At 37.4% G+C, this 18996-nt stretch overlaps 1 protein-coding gene across 1 annotated transcript in view; it reads left to right on the plus strand.

The window, feature by feature from the left end:
- PIEZO2 (piezo type mechanosensitive ion channel component 2) overlaps positions 1–18996 on the plus strand; it is a 503470-nt gene that overhangs the window by 396097 nt on the left and 88377 nt on the right. The window contains exons 20-25 of the mRNA XM_045850410.1: positions 6395–6571; positions 6863–6988; positions 8455–8655; positions 9271–9475; positions 9584–9685; positions 10825–10990. Of these exons, the coding sequence (XP_045706366.1) occupies positions 6395–6571; positions 6863–6988; positions 8455–8655; positions 9271–9475; positions 9584–9685; positions 10825–10990 (977 nt within the window). The remainder of the gene's footprint in view (positions 1–6394; positions 6572–6862; positions 6989–8454; positions 8656–9270; positions 9476–9583; positions 9686–10824; positions 10991–18996) is intronic.

Below are 18996 nucleotides of genomic sequence, written 5' to 3' on the forward strand. Positions count from 1 at the left end.
CTCTCTCTCTCTCTCTCTCTCTCTCTCTCTCTCTCCCCCTTCCCTCCCTAACAATGTATGAATAAAATCTTTAAAAAAAAACATTATAATTACACTTCTGTTTTCTCATCTGTAAAAAAAAGATCATTCAGGCAACAATTATTTGATGTTTACTGTAGAGAGATTAGCTTGCTTTCAATATATTCAACCAACAATTTTCACATACTTCTAACTTCCCTGAGCTATTTTTGAGTGACAATTCAAAGAGTCTTTGCTCTCTAAAATTATAATTTTTGAAGTTACATAATAATGTAATATTATAACTACAATATGATAAACCTAAAATGTTTCACAAATCAGTAACTAAGAGACAAACCTTAATTTGAGCTCCCCAATCTAAGTTAGAACTTTTTACCATTTCATACAAACCATCTGGAATGGTTGAGTGATCATTGCCAGGTAAGGACAAAAATGAAAGCTACTCTCTCTGTGAGATTCGTGGCTGAAAATGACATTAGCTACATTGTTAAGTAACCAAGTCTATACATCAGTTAGAACTACAATCTAGCCTCATATATATATTAACTGAGAACAAAACAGTTTCAGCATTTCAATTGTATTGGTGAATTGACTAATTTAGGCAGAATTTCAGAGTCAGAATATTAATAATACAGCAATGATAAAAGGAAAACAGAAGTCATTGGGCTAAAAATTAGCAAAGGCCATTTCATGAATTGGAAAAGTTCTGCTCCTATTGTGTCTAGCATCTGAAAGAATTCTATTGATGTAAAATGGTTTAACCCTGACATGTACCTCTCTGAGTTGTACATGTTGTCACCATGAGGGGTTTCTGGACCCAAAGTATGAGTTACTGTGTGATCCTTGGGTGACATTGCCACTGAGGTATCCCCTCTCTCTCTACTAACTTTGGTCTATGGGCTGCAATCAGCATGTTCATAGCTAATTCTTACTAATGTCACTGAAGCAATGTCCCTTTAAAATGTGTTCAACCGGGAAACTTTTCTTCATGCTCCTGAAGGCAAAACTCTTTATCATCCTTAGGTAATGGAAAGTCCTACAGTTATCTTAAAAAGAATCAAAGTCTCACTTTATAAGTTAAAATCATCTATCCATAGAAAATAAACTCTGATCTCTTACCAAGGAAAAAGTGTCTCTTCTCCCTAGCTGCTTTGTTCTTTCTCACACATCCCTCCCCTCACTGCCTCCACCTCAATGAAATAACTTCTGTTAGAAACTTTTTGGACTGGACCATATAGACTGGTGGTGGTGGTAGGGTTTGGGGAATTTGACTTGTGCTATCACAGGATGACCTCACACTCTGGGCTGGATCAGTTAAACCTGCCCTTTCTCTCATGGAGTCTCCTCTGCCCCTGGCTTCCCAGAATCCTCTTCGCAGGACCCTATTTTTTGGAAACCTATCCTCCTCCAGACCATCCCTTTGAGCTGTACTCAGAACAGCTCCAGTCACTACCTCCCTCCTGCATTAGGTCCAAGGGCAATACTTCAGAGAGTCTCTGCTCTGCTTGGATCCCAGCAAAGCAGTGCCCTGTGCTCTGCCACCATAGAAGTCTCTCCCTCCTTGACAGCTGAATTTTCTGGGTAGAAGTTAGATATCAGTGCCAAAACTCTGTACTCAAACTCCAGTGTACTCATATACACACTAAGTGTGGTCCAGATTGAATCTTCCTCACTCAGAACCTTGAGGAGAGAATGCAGCCTCCCTTCATCTTGGGGTTAGGGGATAGACAGAATCATCCCCCTACAAAGAAATTTCTTCACACTTCCCCCTCCCCCACTGTGCTATCATCTCTCCTATCTTAACCCATTTATTTTCTCCTGGAGGGCTTTAAAGACCCCTAAATAGGTTCCTTTCAACTGTTTTGTAATTTCTACATGTTGATTAGCACCTTATTTGGAATGTTACATCACCATCTGTTCTAACTTAGTATCTCAAGACACTTTGACCTAACACCTTTCTATACCAAGTACACCTGGGGAAGAAAGACAAACACTATTATATGTGTTCTTGAAAGGAGCTATGTGCTAATCCAGAATGTGATGTGTCTGCATTTTACCTGATTATAACAAGAGAGAGAGTGTTCACATCAGAATGGCTATAGTGCACAATTCCAGGGGCACATTCACCTGGGAAAAGCAGCTCTGAGGTCCTGCACCTCTGAGATGCCATTTTACACCTGCAGGGACCTCTTCTGCTTTGAACACTTGACTCATCTCAATAGGAGAGACCCGTCAGCAATGACACTTGCTATATATATTTGCTTCATAGCTTATTACTTTTGATTATACAAAATGTATCCTTTCTCAAAAAATTGCTGATAAGTAAATGGCAAAATGAAAACAAAGTCAGCATCTCCACTTAAATCTTCAAGAGGTATGGACATTCACTCTGGATTCAGACTATTCTCATCCAAGGCCATCAGCCAGGGTATTTATCTTTACAAACTCTCAGGTCATTTGGCCACAAATATTAAATCTTTCCAAGGTTGTCATTATGGGCATTCAAGGGAGAAGAGGTCTGTGAGAAAGAGTTTGTTACAAAAACCTTTCCCTATATCAACATCTCTTATTGAGGAATGATATCACTTTGGAATGACCTAATTTAAAAATATATTCTCTTCCCCTCTTTATATGTAACCATGTTTTTAATTTCTCTGTGCTCTGTGCTCTGTGAGATCACATTATTCCTTGAGGAAAGGGACCATCTATTTCTTTCAGTATCCTTAGTAACTCCCAGAGGCCCTGGCCAATTGTAGAAACTCAATGACTCTTTACTGACTGAAGGAAAAAAGTAATAATAACTTTGCAAAATTGAGATTCTTCCTAGATGTCAGTTGGTGTTTCATTATTATTATTACTTTCACCCTTACTTAGCATTCATTTAACCTTTATTATATACTTACAATAAATTACAATAAATTGAAGGCTTATACTGCGCTAGATGGTGGTACAAATGCACTAAAAACATTTCTTGTCTCAGCTTACAGTTGAGGTAATGGCTGATAAATAAAAACAAAGTCACATTAACTATTGGGTTATAGGTATCCCTAGAAGTTCTAGGCACACAGGGAGGGGGATCATATGCAGAAGGTTGCTTTGAAGTTGTGGGTTCTCTGGGGGAGGGAGGCCAGGGATAGGTAAGCATGGAGCCAGTCACCACAGTCCTCAGAGGCTTCTGTCTCAAGGCAGTGGCTTCAAGTTTCACAAGTTGATGTTCAGGTAAAATGACAATTTGTATAAAAGTGTTCTTTTTTAGGAAGGCATTATGGGATAAAATTACTGTCCAAAATTCCTTGATAATAAGAATCACATGAACACTTGTTCTGTGGGATTATTAGTCATTTCCCTAGGAATTCTGATTTATCAGGTATTTGTTGGGGCCCAGGTATTTGTCTTTTTTTTAATGTGCATTCTATGAGATTCCTTTCACCAGGGAAGTGATGAGACCATAGTCAACCATGTATGCATTGAGCAAAGTTTTGCATTTATCTGAGCCCCAGTTTCCCTCTTTGTAAAATGATCAAAATAAAAACACCCACATCACAGAGTCTGCCCAGTCCTTATTTTACTTAATTCTCTATGACATTGGATGTTAATGATCATTTCCCATCCTTGAAACTGCCCCTTTTCTTGCTTTCCAAATCAGCACACACTCCTGGCCCCTCTCCATTGCTTTGGCCCTTCCTTTCAGGGCCATTCACAGAGGCTCCTTCTTCTCCTCCAGTGAGCTTCTTTCTTAGAGTTCTTCAAGTTCTACTGCAGAGCCCTTTGCTGGTTCCAGACTCTGTGGGTGATCTTGTGAGCTCTGTGGTTCACTCGCCATTTACATGCAATGAGTCACAAATCTGTATCTTCAACTAGTCGCCCTTTGGAATTTCATTCCCATATCCATAAGTGACAACCGAACCTGACATCACTCTTGCATGTCCCTAAAGCACCTTCAGCTAAATATCTCGATGAGTGAGCTCATGTTCTCTATCTATACCAATTCCCTATTCAATTACTCTAACAGAGACTCAACTGTGCTCTAATCCTCCTTCTAATACGTATTCTGTCATGCGGCCAGAAGAATCTTTCGGAGTATAAATATGATCATGTTAATCTTCTACTTTAAAATTTTCAATAGTTCCTTGTCACCCTCCCAATAATATCATACAACACTCATGATCTAGACCACTTTGTCATTTCCCTTCCTAGACACCAAAGATGACTGGTAAATTTCAAAGTCCTCTAAGTGAACTCAGATCCCACTGCTCCCGTGTAAACCACTTGCTGCTATGAAGATGTAAGGCCTTGGACCAGCAATTCCTCTGCCAGGCTAACTCCTATTTAAAACTGCTCAGGTCCTCTGGGCAATTCTCCCCAGTTAAATGTTATGTTAAATGATCAGCTCAGTGTGCCCCAGCAGGGCTCTTCCTTTACAATGTTGTCATAGACTATTTTAATAGTTCTCACTTGCATGGCCCCACGTGTTTCTTGAGGGCAGGATTCACACAGGATATGTTACCTTGAACCTAATTAGGACTTAATAAAAGATATTATTTTTTCTCCTCTTTCTCTATTACTTAAAAAAATTAAGTTTTTTTTTTGTATATTTGTTATACTGGTTTTATACCTAATGTGTTAAATATATAATAAAAAATAGCAAAGGAACTTAACTTCATAATATCCTTAATAGTATTTGCTTTTTAACATCCCAACTAGCGTGGCATTTTTGGATAGCTGAGGAGGAGGAGTCACCTAGCTAGTCAAAATAATTTGGTAAAACATAACATTTACTATGCTGGTGAGAGTTTTATATCTTATGGGGCACTTCTACAGACAGTGTTCCTTTCATCCTCAATTAACTCTGTAAGGCAGTTCTTATTACCCTAATATTGCTGCACTTAATTCTAAGAAGTTCCTTGCTTTGGACAGTGTCAAGTAGTTAAGCAGAAAAGTATGAAGAGTAGTAGGTTACAAACTGCAGACTTCAATACTGTCCTGGAGTGTCAATGTTTCTTGTTGTCTAGATTTGTAAGCCAAACAGGAACCATACCTCACAGCCCATAGAGCTTAGCTGTTGGTACATATTCAATTTTGTCAATTAACTGCATGCAGTTATTTTTACCCAGTAATATTAAATATTCTTAGGATATTACTTTTTTCAGTTAATAAAATTTTTTCTATTTTTCTTATTGTTGTTGAAGTACAGTTGTCCCCATTTTCCTCCTACCACTCCCCCACCAACCCCAACCATCCCCACCTAAAATTCAGATATTATTTTTTAAATACCCAGAATAGATTAATTTTTTTTTCATGGCTGCATAAGATGGTAGCGTTTCCATACCATTCAATGACTATTTGCTGTAGAGGACTGTTAGAAATGATTGTATATCACACCTGATCAATAAATGCTCACAGTTTAAAACCAAATTGAAGTCTTTGTCATCCTTGTTTACACCTGCCCCTTACTTCAGAATCTGTCTCCATAGTGGCACCGTCATTCTCTCTGGGTCCTAAGCCAGAGACCTAAGAGGCATTCCTTATACTTTCTCTCTTACCCACCACCACCACCTCCAAGCCAATCTGTCATCAAAGCCAGCTCTTTTTACCTCCCACCTCAAATGCATGAGTCTTCCCTAACTCTGCTCCACTGTCCAAGTTTAGGCCTTTGTCATTGTTCTCCTGAGCTATTACAGTACATGTGAGCTGGTCTTCTTCCCTCTGGTCTAACCTCCATTGATGCACCCCTTTTCTTTAGTTACATTTATCTGAAAAAATACTAGTTTTGCCTTAAAGTTTCCCCATATAGAACGCTTCAGTGGCTCACTATTTTCTACACAAAGGGGTTCAGATGCCATAACATGGTTTTAAAAGGGTCCATCACAATGTCACTCCCAGCTGTATCTCCAGCCTCACTGCTGCTTCAGTTCATCACTTTCAACTCTAGAACTCCCAGTTGTTTGTGGTTACCTATACCTACCATCCTCCTTTATGCTTTCCTGCCTTTGTTCACACATCCTTTACCTTGAATACACTTCTCACCTTTCCTGGCCTAACTTTATGCATCCTTCAAGTCTTAATTCAGCATTATCTTTTCCAGGAAATGTTTTCTGAAGTTCCATATTGGGCCAAACACCCCTTGTAGGTATTCTTACAGGATCCTGTTTGCATCTATAGTTTATTATTGCTGCATCATATGGACATCATCTGGTTATATATGTCTGCCATACAAGACATATATCTTAGCATCTAGGGCGATACCTTGCACATTTTCAGAATTCGGTCAACCCCCGCTAAACTGAGGAGAACTGAATAAATCTCATTGCCTCGTTTTGTGGATGTTATGCCATGTTATATATTTTTGTCCTCATTTCTAAATTTATGTTTTCAGGTGTCTTTGTTCAACTATGTATTTTTGATTTCTTGGGCTTTTGCTCTGCCATATGCCAAGCTACGCCGTCTGGCTTCAAGTGTCTGCACTGTCTGGACATGTGTGATCATCGTCTGCAAAATGCTGTACCAGCTGCAAACCATTAAGCCTACAGATTTTTCTGTTAACTGTTCCTTGGTGAGACTCAAAGATTCGGGAATCCTCTTGACTAAACTTTAGGGAAGTGAAGTAGATATCAGAGAACCTACATCCCCAAGCACATGTGTCTGGTCTTTACGTCACCTCAGCGGGTTGGATAAAATCTGGCCTAGTGTGCTGGGCTCAGGTCTCTAGTCCTGATGAGATTTCCCCTTTGAAATGGGTCTTTCCCTCCCTTTCCCTTGTTCTTAGTCTCAAAACCAAAGAAAAATAATTTGAACTCTCCTAATCTGTGGAGCCATTTTTTACTCCATTTTCTCTTATTTTCAGCCAAATGAAAATCAAACTGATATACCCCTCCAGCAGCTCAACAAGTCTCTACTCTACAATGCTCCTATTGATCCAACAGAGTGGGTTGGCCTGAGGAAGTCTTTACCTTTGCTCGTCTACCTGAGGGTAAAGGCTTCACTGTGCTGAGTTGGTGCCTCTGCACAGTTATTTTTTACAATCCTTTCTTGCAACCCCTAATATTACACTTGATAGTAACCTCATCTTATGTGGCATTTATAATCACTTTTAAGACAAATGACTAAATATTAAAGTCAGTATTTTATTGTACTTAAAAGAAACTTATCAAGTAGTTTGTGATTGATTAAATAAAGCATGACAGATATAGTTACTGGAACATTATAGAGCCACTAAAAGATTAAGGGATATTGATGTCAGACATTAAAAGATGTCCAAAATGTATTAATGTTGTTTTTAAAAAAAATAAAACAAATTTTAGAACAGTGTACATAGTATTACCTCTTTTAGATACAAAGAAAAAAATGAGTAAAATATACCAAACGATCAGCAATGGTTATTTCTGAGACATAGGTGTAGCATTACAAAAATATTTTGCTCTTCAAATTCTATTTCTCTACAGTTTTTAATAAATGGTATGTGTTACAGTTAGAGGTAATCAAATGAAGGACTTATCTTTGAAAAAGAACCTCACAAGCAATTGTAAGAAACATAATGAAAGTAATTTACTTCAGTTTTTTTTTCACATTTTCCTTTGATGAATAATAAGTAATCTTAATATTATTATGTTACAAGGCACTTAAAAATAGAACATTGATATTTAAAACCTGAAATTTTTAAATGTACTAAGCATCCCATTTTTTTTGACTGTGGCAGACATCATACAGCAAAACATAGTGCAGATATCACTTGTGATGTTTGTAAATAATATCAATCATATTCACATGTAATGTATAAATTATATCTACCATAAAGAGGTATTATATGGAAAAGACAAACTGATATTTTAAAAGAGTGATTAGAATAGTATCTGGCACATAAGTTTCCATAAATATTAACAATTCCATAAATATTAACAAATATTATTATTGGCATTATTATCATCACTAGTATTATTTACTATTTTATCATCATGCTTCTTAATCTAAATCATGCATGCTCACTCTAAACAGATTTCAGAATGTTCAAAAATTTCCCCTCTATGCTTATCCTATTCCTCTAGCTTAATCTGTTTCCCAGGATGTCCTTGCAAAACACCGTAGAAGTGCTTTACACTTCTAGTTGCCAATAAGTTTGGACCACCCTCCCAAGGTAACTGGACACTGCTTCCTGGTACAAGTGTGTACTTTTCCAAGAACAGACTTTTGTCTAGAGATTCTAGATCTTATCATGTAAATTAGCCTCATTTGCATAATGGAGATAACTCCACCTTATTACCAGAAAAAAAGGAAATGAGTCTTGAATTCAATACTATATTTTATAGATGTGGGATTTTTATGAAGCATTGACCTATTAGACATCAAGAATAGAATCAAATGATTTATTATGAGGACTGCTTAAAATTACCAAGTCATAAGGCATTTGGCTTCACACAGCTTTGTTTTCTTGCTTTGTAGAATAATCTCCTGATGCTGGCCATTCTGGCCTTTGAGGTTACAGTTTACCGCCATCAGGAATACTACCGAGGGCGAAACAACCTCACAGCCCCTATATCTAAAACCATCTTTCATGACATTACAAGACTCCATCTAGATGATGGACTTATTAATTGTGCCAAATATTTCATAAATTACTTCTTCTACAAGTTTGGTCTGGAGGTGAGTTTCCTTGATGATGCTTTTCTTTGTATTTTCTGTGACAATCCCAATAGCTGCTTTTGGGCAGTGGGGCCATGGAGTTCCATTGTGTATCTCCAGGTCACAATTACTGCTCCTTGGGATCACTAGGAGGACATTCTGCTGAAGGGTTTACCTGGCCTGGTTGAAAGATTTCCAAGACCAAGTGCCAATGGCCCCCTTCTTGCAACAGTCAACGCAGCCTCTCTGGATCACTTCTCATTTTAACTGATTTTAAAAAGAAAATGTTATACCTTTTTTTTCTGTTTTGTGCCTTCTGAAAATGTAACCTTAGACAAAATTAAGTGTTTTGACATGAAATGGTTGTGGTAGTGTCTGAGATTTTCATGAAGAGACCATAACTTGTTCTCCTCACAGTTTGAAGTGGTTGTCATTAATAGTGATGTAGTCAGTCTTTTCCTTGGCAAGTAATTTATACAGTATTCTTGTCTTTACATAAAAAGAAAAGACCTAGTGATCATGTGCAGAGAAACTTGCCTCAGGAATGCAGGTCTCTGCCCCTGCAAAAAGCTGACAGCTGACACCACTTCCTTTCCCTAAAAACCCAATTTCTTGCCTATTTTTATATTTACACAGACCTGTTTCCTAATGTCAGTTAATGTAATTGGTCAGCGAATGGACTTCTATGCCATGATTCACGCCTTCTGGCTGATTGCTGTCTTATATCGACGCAGAAGGAAAGCCATTGCAGAGATCTGGCCGAAGTACTGCTGCTTCCTGGCATGCATCATCACGTTCCAGTACTTCATCTGCATTGGCATTCCCCCTGCTCCCTGCAGAGGTGAGGGTGTCTCCCCAGGAGCCAGATGCTCTTATACATTGTGCACTGTGGGCACAGGGCAGCAAAGAAGCATATTGATTTTAATCCTCACCACCTCCCTCCTTGCAGATTACCCATGGAGATTCAAGGGTGCCAACTTCAATGACAACATCATAAAGTGGCTGTACTTCCCAGACTTCATTGTGCGACCCAACCCTGTGTTTCTTATCTGTAAGTGTTGCAGATTTGGGGTGCTGGTGTTTGGTTTTTCATTTGCTAATCCATCTTCATGTGTTATGCATTAGTGCTTTTGCTTCTTCCACTGCACTTTATAATTATGTAAAAAGCTTGTCTCAATGCATTAATATCACAGGTCGTTAATGGCTTCTACTTGCCCCATTACATTTGCAAAATTAATAAATGTTGAAATACCATATTCACCTTCATAATTTCACCTCCCAATACATATGCCCACTCTGCTCCTCAACACACACTCCTGCACACCTCCCTTCTGGAAGGTAGACTGGAGAGGGAGGCCTTATATTTTGTGAAGCAGTTGTTTCTGACTGCCACCATTGACAGACCAAACCTGAAGATAAGACTGTGTTAGCCAGGAAGGTGCTACTCAAATTCTCCATGCTCCTGAGCTGGGCCACAAACCCCAACTGTTTTCCAGAACAAGCTAATAATCCAAAAGTCAAGGTTATCATCTCTCACCTACAAAAACAGAGAGTTCTGGGTGCTGTGAAAAATCAAAGAGTGACTTCTCTGCCCAAACACATTCATATTTAATTTAAAAAAACAACAACAACAATGAGACAACATGAGCTGGAGGCTGCCAGCCCGGCTGGAGTGAGGGCCTCTTCTCAGGCCGTTGGACACAAGGACAGCTCTGTCAGACTTCACTGTCACAAATCTGTCCACAATTTTCATTTGCTGTCACCAAGACTTCACTATAGTGTGTGCATCTGTATAGTGTGTACAAATGCAAAGGGACTGGAGAGGATAAAGAAAATGAGAAATATCTGCTTCTACCCCATGTAAAAAGATAAAAATGGGGAAAAGTGCTCAAAAGGATTCCTCAAAACTTTGGTGAGAGATAAATGCAAATAAAGAATCTTGAAGGCCAGTAATTGATACCTGATACTTTCACTTACCAGCAGGCAGACAGAATCAGAGAATCTCCCACTTTGAACCTATCGAACGTGTCTGGTCCCTCTTGCTACCCCATGGAAAGGAAGGTGGGGTTTGGTCCCAACATTGGAATCCAGGAAGAATTTTGGGAACACAACTCTCTTGGGAGTTAAAGAGCAAGACTGTTTCCTACATATATAAACCCAGGTTTAATTATCTTACCTCTGTCTTGCCAGATGACTTCATGCTTCTTCTGTGTGCCTCCTTACAACGGCAGATTTTTGAGGATGAAAATAAGGCTGCAGTGCGAATCATGGCAGGGGACAATGTCGAGATTTGCATGAACCTTGATGCGGCCTCCTTCAGCCAACATAACCCTGTACCAGATTTCATTCACTGCAGGTAATGACAGCTGCACAATATCAAAGACACTTCAGTGCATGCCTTTCACTTAGAATGAACACCTCTACTTCCAATTCTATCTCTGCCATTCTTGGGACACCAAGTGACTGGTGATTGTACACATGAAACTAATAAATGTAGAACAGGGTAGTTCAGTAGTCTAGAAGCCGAGCCTCTGAATTGTAGATCTACTTCTGCTTTTGTCAGCATTAACCATGCTTTTCTTGCCTCAGTTTTTATCCTCTTATTCATGCATAAACTGGTATATAGCCATCACACTGCTTCCTGGCTCTGTAGCCAAGATCCTTTCTCCTCACTTCTGGTCATCTCTCATTCTCTGTCCCTTGTCCTGGTCTCCTATCTCTCCTTATCCCCTGTATTTAGTAGGCATCAGGACGACACTCACCCCAGATGCCCTGTGCTGGTGTTCTCCTGGAGCTCTCTCTCCTCCAGGGCTGTGCACAGCTCCCTTTGTAGCACCTTATCTGCTCTCCTCAGTCTGGTGACAGCGCATCTTGGCAACCTGATCGTCTCTTCCACAGAGTTTGTGTTTAAACCGAACTAAATCTCTCACCGTGTATTCCTTTTGCATTTCCTGGGTTCCCAAGTCCTCATAGTTTTTGTCACTTGACACCCATGCCATGGGTGACACACCCATCTGCCTCTCCAACACCTTCTTCACCCTGTAAAGCCTTTCAGATTTAACTCAACCATCACTGTAGGAGTCTGACAAATTGGTGTGATTTTTTATGTCCCCTTCACATACCCCTCCACGCACACGTCAGAAAGTCCTATATGCATTCCAATACTAAGTCTGGACTGAATCATTAACTCTACCTGTGATGATCCTGGGAAGATGAGACATACTATTTTATCTACTCTTCTTTGGGTATGAAGTCAAGAAAGGGTGTAATATATTTTAGAAAAAAAAATTATGAAAACATGTATGTGTTAAATATTGTACTTTAAAAAGAGTAAAGTTCCAAATTTCCCTTATCTGACAATGTAGCTTTAAAGCACAATTCACTCTTAATAATGTAGGTGAAGTATGGTTCATGTTTATCAAGAGATTACTTGTTAACACCTGCAAAATAGCAACTTATTAATCAAAGAAGTAACCCATAATTGACTTTTCTGTGCTTCTCCCCAAACCTGGGAAAGGAAACAACCACAGCAAAAGCTCTAAAACAAAGAAGCTCTAATTACACAAACATAGATGGAGTGAGGCTTGTAGGGGTTACTTCTGTCAGGTGTCATAAGTGCACTAGGGTAACTCCCAGCAACAATTTAGTGCAAGATAACTGAGACCTGAATGCTTCTTCACCTTCTCGCAAGAAGGTCAGAAGAGAAGCATGGCTCCCGAAAAGGGAATCTTGACTCAACTTAGGGACAAGCAGGGACAGAGTATTGGAAAGCATACAAGTGCCACTGGCTGGCTGTGTCTACTTTGTCAGCCTCAATGCTGTCTCCGCTGCAAGGAGAGCCTTTTAATCTCTAGTAAAACCTTTGTGTGTAACATGGAATTGTTTAAATCTATTTATTTCTAGTTCATCATAAAAAATATTCTTTTTAAATTTTTTATTTTATATTAGTTTCAGGTGTATAGCATAGTGGTTAGATAATTATTTAATTTAGGAATTGATTGCCCTGATCATTCTACTACCTACCTGGCACAAAACACAGTTATTACAATGTTTTTTATTAGTTTTATTTTTTATTGTTATTCAAGTACAGTTGTCTCCATTTCCTCCTACCATCCTCCCCCATTGACTATATTCCCTATGCTATACTTTACATTTCTCTATTTTGTAACTACCAAATTGTATTTCTTACTCCCTTCACCTTTCTCACCTATCCTCATAACCACCTCCCATCTGGCAACCCTCAGTTTGTTATCTCTATGAGTCTGTTTCTGTTTTGTTTGCCTATTTATCTTGTTCTTTATATTCCACATATAAGTGAAATAATATATTTGTCTTTCTCTGTCTGACTTTTCACTTAGTATAATACCCTCTGAGTTCAAATGGTAAGATTTCATTCTTTTCTATAACCAAATAGTATTCCATTGTTCTGTGTGCCAAATCTTCTTTATTCAATCATCTATTGATGGACACATGTGTTGTTTTCATATCTTGTCTATTGTAAATAATGCTGCAGTGAACAGAGGGGTACATATATATTTTAATATTAGTGTTTTGGATTTCTTTGGCTATATTCCTAGAAGTGGAATTGCTGCTATCATAAGATAGCTCTATTTTTGATATTTTGAGGAACGTCTACACTGTTTTCCATAGTGGCTACACCAATTTGCAATCCCACCAACAATGCATGAGGATTCTCTATTTTTCATACCCTTACCAATACTTATTTTTTGATTTACTGACAGCCATTCTGACAGTTCTGAAAAGATATCTCATTTTGGTTTTAATTTGCATTTCTCTGATGATTAGTGACATTGAGCATCTTTTCATATGTCTTATAGACATGTGTACGTCCTCTCTGGAGAAATGTCTATTCAGGTCTTCTGCCCATTTTTAAATTGGAATGTTTGCAATTTTGGTGTTGAGTTCTATGAGTTCTTTATAAACTTTGGGTATTAACCCATTATCAGATGTATCATTGGCAAATATCTATACCCATTTAGTAGGTTTATTTTAGTTCTGATGATGGTTTCTTTTGTTGTGCAAAAAAACTTTTCATTTCTATGTTGTCCAGTTTGTATTTTTTCCCTTTGTTTTCCTTGCCTGAAAAGATATATAAAAACATGTTACTAAGAGCAATGTCAGAGTTTACTTACTGCTTATACATTCTTATGGAAGCTTTATAGTTTCTTGTTTTACATGTAAGTCTTTATTTTGAGTTTATTCTTGTATATGATGTAAGAGAGTGGTCTAGTTTTATTTTTTGCACATATCTGTCCAGTTTTCACACTATTTATTGAACAGACTGTCTTCACCCAATTATTTGTTCTTGTCTCCTTTGTTATAGATTAATTTACCATGTAAATGTGGGTTTATTTCTGGTCTCTCTATTTTGTTCCATTGATCTATGTGTCTGTTTTTATGCCAGTACCATGTTGTTTCGATTACTATAGTTTGGTAGTATAGTTTGATATAAGATAGCATGATACCTTCAAATTTGTTCCTCTTTCTTGTGATTGATGTGGCTATTTGGGGTATTCTGTGGTTCCATATAAACTATTGGATTATTTGTCCTAGTGCTGTGAAAAAATGCCATGGGTATTATAATAGGGATTGCATTGAATATATAGATAGCTTTGGATAATATGGACATGGTAGTGGTGTTAATTATTTTTATCAATGAGCACAGTATATGATTTCATTTATTTATATCTTCTTTTTTTATTATTGTTATTCTATTACAGTTGTCCCAATTTTCCCCCTTTGCCTTCCTCCATCCACCCCCACCCCCACTTGCATAGTCAATCTCCAACACCATTGTCCATGTCCATGGCTCATGGACAAAGAACTCATACATGTTCTTTGGCTAGTCTTTTGAACTTCTTTCTATCATTATCCCCCTCCCCTCATCTCTGGAAGCTATCAGTCTGTTCCATGATTCCATGCTTCTGGTTGTATTTTGCTCATTAGTTTATTTTGTTCATTAGATTCCTCTTCTATGTGAGATCATATGGTATTGGTCTTCTGACTGGTTTATTTCACATACCATAATAGTCTCTAGTGCCAGTCAAGTTGTTGCAAATAATAGAAATTCCTCCTTTCTTTCTGCTGTGTAGTATTTCATTGTGTAAAGGTACCACCATTTAAAAAAAATTTTTGGTAATGTATTCTTTTTTTTTCTTTTTTCTTTTCTTATTGTTGTTCAAGTACAGTTGTCTCCATTTTCACCCCACCACTCCCCCACCCCACCCATCCTTGCCTCCCACCCTTGAACCTATCCCCCTTTGGCTTTGTCCATATGTCTTTTATATATGTTCCCTGATGGACCTTCCCCTATATTCCCCCATTATCTATCCCACACCCTGCCCCAGTTACTGTCAGTTTGTTCTTTATTTCAATGTTCCTGGTTATATTTTGCTTTCTTGTTGTTTTGTTGATTAGTTTTCACTTACAGGTGAGATCATATGGTATTTGTCTTTTACCACCTACCTTATTTCACTTAGCATAATGCTCTCCAGTTTCATCCATGCTGTTACAAAGGGTAGGAGCTCCTTTCTTTCTGCTGCATGGTATTCCATTGTGTAAATGTACCACAGTTTTTTAATCCACTAATTTACTGATGGGCACCTAGGTTATTTCCAGCACTTGGCTGTTGTAAATAGCACTGCTATGAACATAGAGGTGCATGTGTTCTTTAGAATTGATATTTTGGGATTCTTAGGGTATATTTTCAGCAGTGGAATCACTGGGTCAAAAGGCAATTCCATTTTTAATTTTTTGAGGGCATTCCATACTGTTTTCCACAGTAGTTGCACCAGTCTGTATTCCCACCTTTTCTCTACATCCTCACCAGTAACTGTTGTTTGTTGATTTATTAGTAATAGCCATCTAACATGTGTGAGATGACATCTCATTGTGGGTTTAATTTGCATCTTGCTGATGGCTAGTGATGTTGAGCATTTTTTCATGTCTATAAGCCACCTGTAAGTCCTCCTTGGAGAAGTGTCTATTTAGGTCCTTTGCCCAATTTTTAATTGGATTGTTTGTCTTCCTGGTGTTGAGTCATATGAGTTTTTTTTTAATATATTTTGGAGATTAAACCCTTGTCCAATGTACTATTGGTAAATGTCCTCCCATATAGTTGGTTCCCTTTTCATTTTGATGATGGGTTTTTAGCCATGGAGAAGCTTTTTATTTTGATGTAGTCCTATTTTTTAATTAATTAATTAATTTGTTTGTTTGTTTGTTTGTTTATTTTTCTTTATTTCCCTTGCCCTAAGAGATATGTCAGGAAAAATATTGCTATGTTGGTATCTTAAATTTTACTGCTTATGTTTTCCACTAGGACTTTTATGGTATGACTTATATTTAAATTTTTTTATCCATTTTGAGTTTATTGTGGTGTATGGTGTAAGTTGGTGGTATAGTTTCTTTCTTTTTTTTTCTTTTTTGTATGTACCAGTGCAGTTCTCCCAACAACACCATTTACAGAAGAGACTGTTTTTACTCCATTTTATGCTCATGCCCACTTTGTCAAATATTAATTAACCAGAAAGACATGGGTTTATTTCTGGGCTCTCTATTCTGTTCCACTTATCTACGTGTCTATTCTTATGCCATGTACCAGGCTGTTTTGATTACAATGGCCTTGTAGTATAGTTTGATATCAGGTATTGTGATCCTTCTCACTCTCTTCTTTCTCAAGATTGCTGAGGCTATTTGGGGTCTTTTTTAGTTCCATATAAGTTTTTGGAGTATTTGTTTTAGGTCAGTGAAATATGCCATTGGTATTTTAATAGGAATTGCATTGAATCTACAGATTGCTTTGGTTAGTATGCACATTTTAATGATACTGATTATTCCAATCCATGAGCATGGTATGTGCTTTCATTTATTTGTGTCTTTCTCAATTTCTTCAGTGTTCTGTAGATTTCTGAGTACAGGTCTTCTACCTCCCTGATTAAATTTATTCCTAGGTACTTTATTTTTCTTGTTGCTATAGTAAATAGGATTTTCTCCTAGTTTCTCTTAATGATAGTTCATTGTTGGTGCACAAAATTGCCATTGATTTTTGAATATTGATTTTGTATCCTGCTATTTTGCCAAATTCACTTATGAGGTTGAGTAGCTTTTTGGTGGAGACTATAGGGTTTTCTTTGTATACTATCATGTCATTTGTGAATGGTGACAGCTTTACTTCCTCCTTTTAAATTTGGATGCCTTTTATTTATTTTTCTTGTCTGATTGCTATGTCTAGAATTTCCAGTACTATATTGAATAAGAGTGGTGAAAGCAAACATCCTTGTCTGGTTCCTGATCTTAAGGGAAAAGCTTTTAGTTTTTGCCAACTGAGTATGATGTTGGTGGTAGATTTCTCATATATGGTATTTATTGTTTTGATATATGCTCCTCTATTCCCACTTTGCTGACTGATTTTATGATAAATTGGTGCTAGATTTTATAAAATGCTTTTTCAGCATTTATTGATATGATCATGTGATTTTTGTCCTTCATTTTATGTCCTTTATTACATTTACTGATTTGCAAGTATTGTACCATCCCAGCATCCCTTGGATCAATCCTACTTGATCATGGTGTATGATCTTCTTAATGTATTCCTGGATCTGGATTGCCTATTTTGTTGAGGATTTTGGAATCTACATTGATCAGAGATATTGGCCTATAATTTTCTTTCTTATTGTGTCTTTATCTGGTTTTGGAATTTGGATAGTACTGGCCTTGTAAAAAGAGTTTGGGAGTCTTCCCTCTTCTTGAATTTTTTTAGAATAGTTTCAGAAAGATTGGAGTTAGGTCTTCTCTGAATGTTTGATAAAATTTGCTTATGAAGCCATCAGGTCCCAGGCTATTGTGGGCCTGGAATTTTTTGTTACTGCTTTGATTTTGCTAGCTGTTTCAGTGTACTCTGGCTGTCTGCCTCTTCTTGATTTAGTTTTGGAAGACTGAATGTAGAAAGTTCTCCATTTCTCCCAGGTGGTCCAATCTTGGCATACAGTTGTTCATAGTTATATCTTATAATACTTTGCATTTCTGTGATATCAGTTTTTACTTCTCTTTCATTTATGATTTTGTTTGTTTGGGTCTTCTCTCTTTTTTTCTTGATGAGTCTGATTAAAGGTTTGTCGATTTTGTTTATCTTTTCAAAGAACAGCTCCTGGATTTATTGATCCTTTAAATTGTTCTTTTAGTCTCTATATCATGTAATTCTGCTCTAATATTGATTATTCCCTTCCTTCTATTCACTCTGTCTTTCTTTGGTTTTGTTCCTCTAGTTCTTGTAGATGTAGGGTTAAATTGTTTAGTTAGGATTTTTCTGTGTTCTTTAGGTAAGCTTGTATTGCTATAAACTGTCCTGTCAGGACTGCCTTTGCTTTGTCCCATAGGTTTTGGGTTATTACGTGTTCATTTTCATTTGTCTCCAGGTACTTTTGATTTCTTCCTTTATTTCATTGTTAAGCCATTCATTATGTAATAACCTGTTGTTATTCAGTCTCCATGCATTTGAATGCTTTTGAGGTTTTTTTGCTTAAGGTTGGTTTCTACTTTCAAACCATTGTAATCCAAGAAAATGCTTGATACAATTTCAGTTTTCTTGACTTTGTGAGACTTTTTTTGGTGTCCCACTATGTGACATATCTTTGAAAATGATCCATGTGCATTTATAAAGAATGTATATTTTGTTTCTTTGGGGTGAAATGCTCTATAAATATCAACTAAGTCCATTTGATCTAGAGTATCATTCAGTGCCATAATGTCCTTGTTGATTTTTTGTTTGGACAATCTATCCATTGTTGATAGTGGGGTGTTAAAATCCCCTATGATGACTGTATTGCTATGGACCTCCTTCTTAAAGTCCCTCAAGACTTTCCTTATATATTTAGGCACTCCTATGTTGTGTGTAAATGTGTTTACAAGGGTTATATTCTCTTGTTGGGCAACTCCATTAAGTATTATGTGGTGACCTTCTTTGTCTCTTGTTATGGCCTTTGTTTTGATGTCTATTTTGTCTCATATAACTATTGCTACTCCAGCTTTTATTTCATGTCCATATGCATGGAATCTTTTTTCCATTCCTTCCTTCACTTTCAGCCTGTGTAGATCTTTTGTTCTGAGGTGGATCTCTTACAGGTAGCTTATATGAGGTTTGTGTTTAAGCCATCCCTTTACCATCTCTTGCAGTGCTGGTTTGGTGGAGATGTACTCTTTTACCCCTTTTTTTCTGAGAAACTCCTTCTTTCACCTTTCAGGTTAAATGAGAGCCTTGCTGGGTAGAGTCCTCTTGGTTACAGGTCTTTGTTTTTCATTACTCAGAATATTTCATGGGATTCCTTCTGACCTGTATTGTTT

This window comes from Phyllostomus hastatus, unplaced genomic scaffold (assembly GCF_019186645.2).
Source record: "Phyllostomus hastatus isolate PE091 unplaced genomic scaffold, TTU_PhHast_1.1 phas_contig_80, whole genome shotgun sequence".
Taxonomy (NCBI): Eukaryota; Metazoa; Chordata; class Mammalia; order Chiroptera; family Phyllostomidae; genus Phyllostomus; species Phyllostomus hastatus.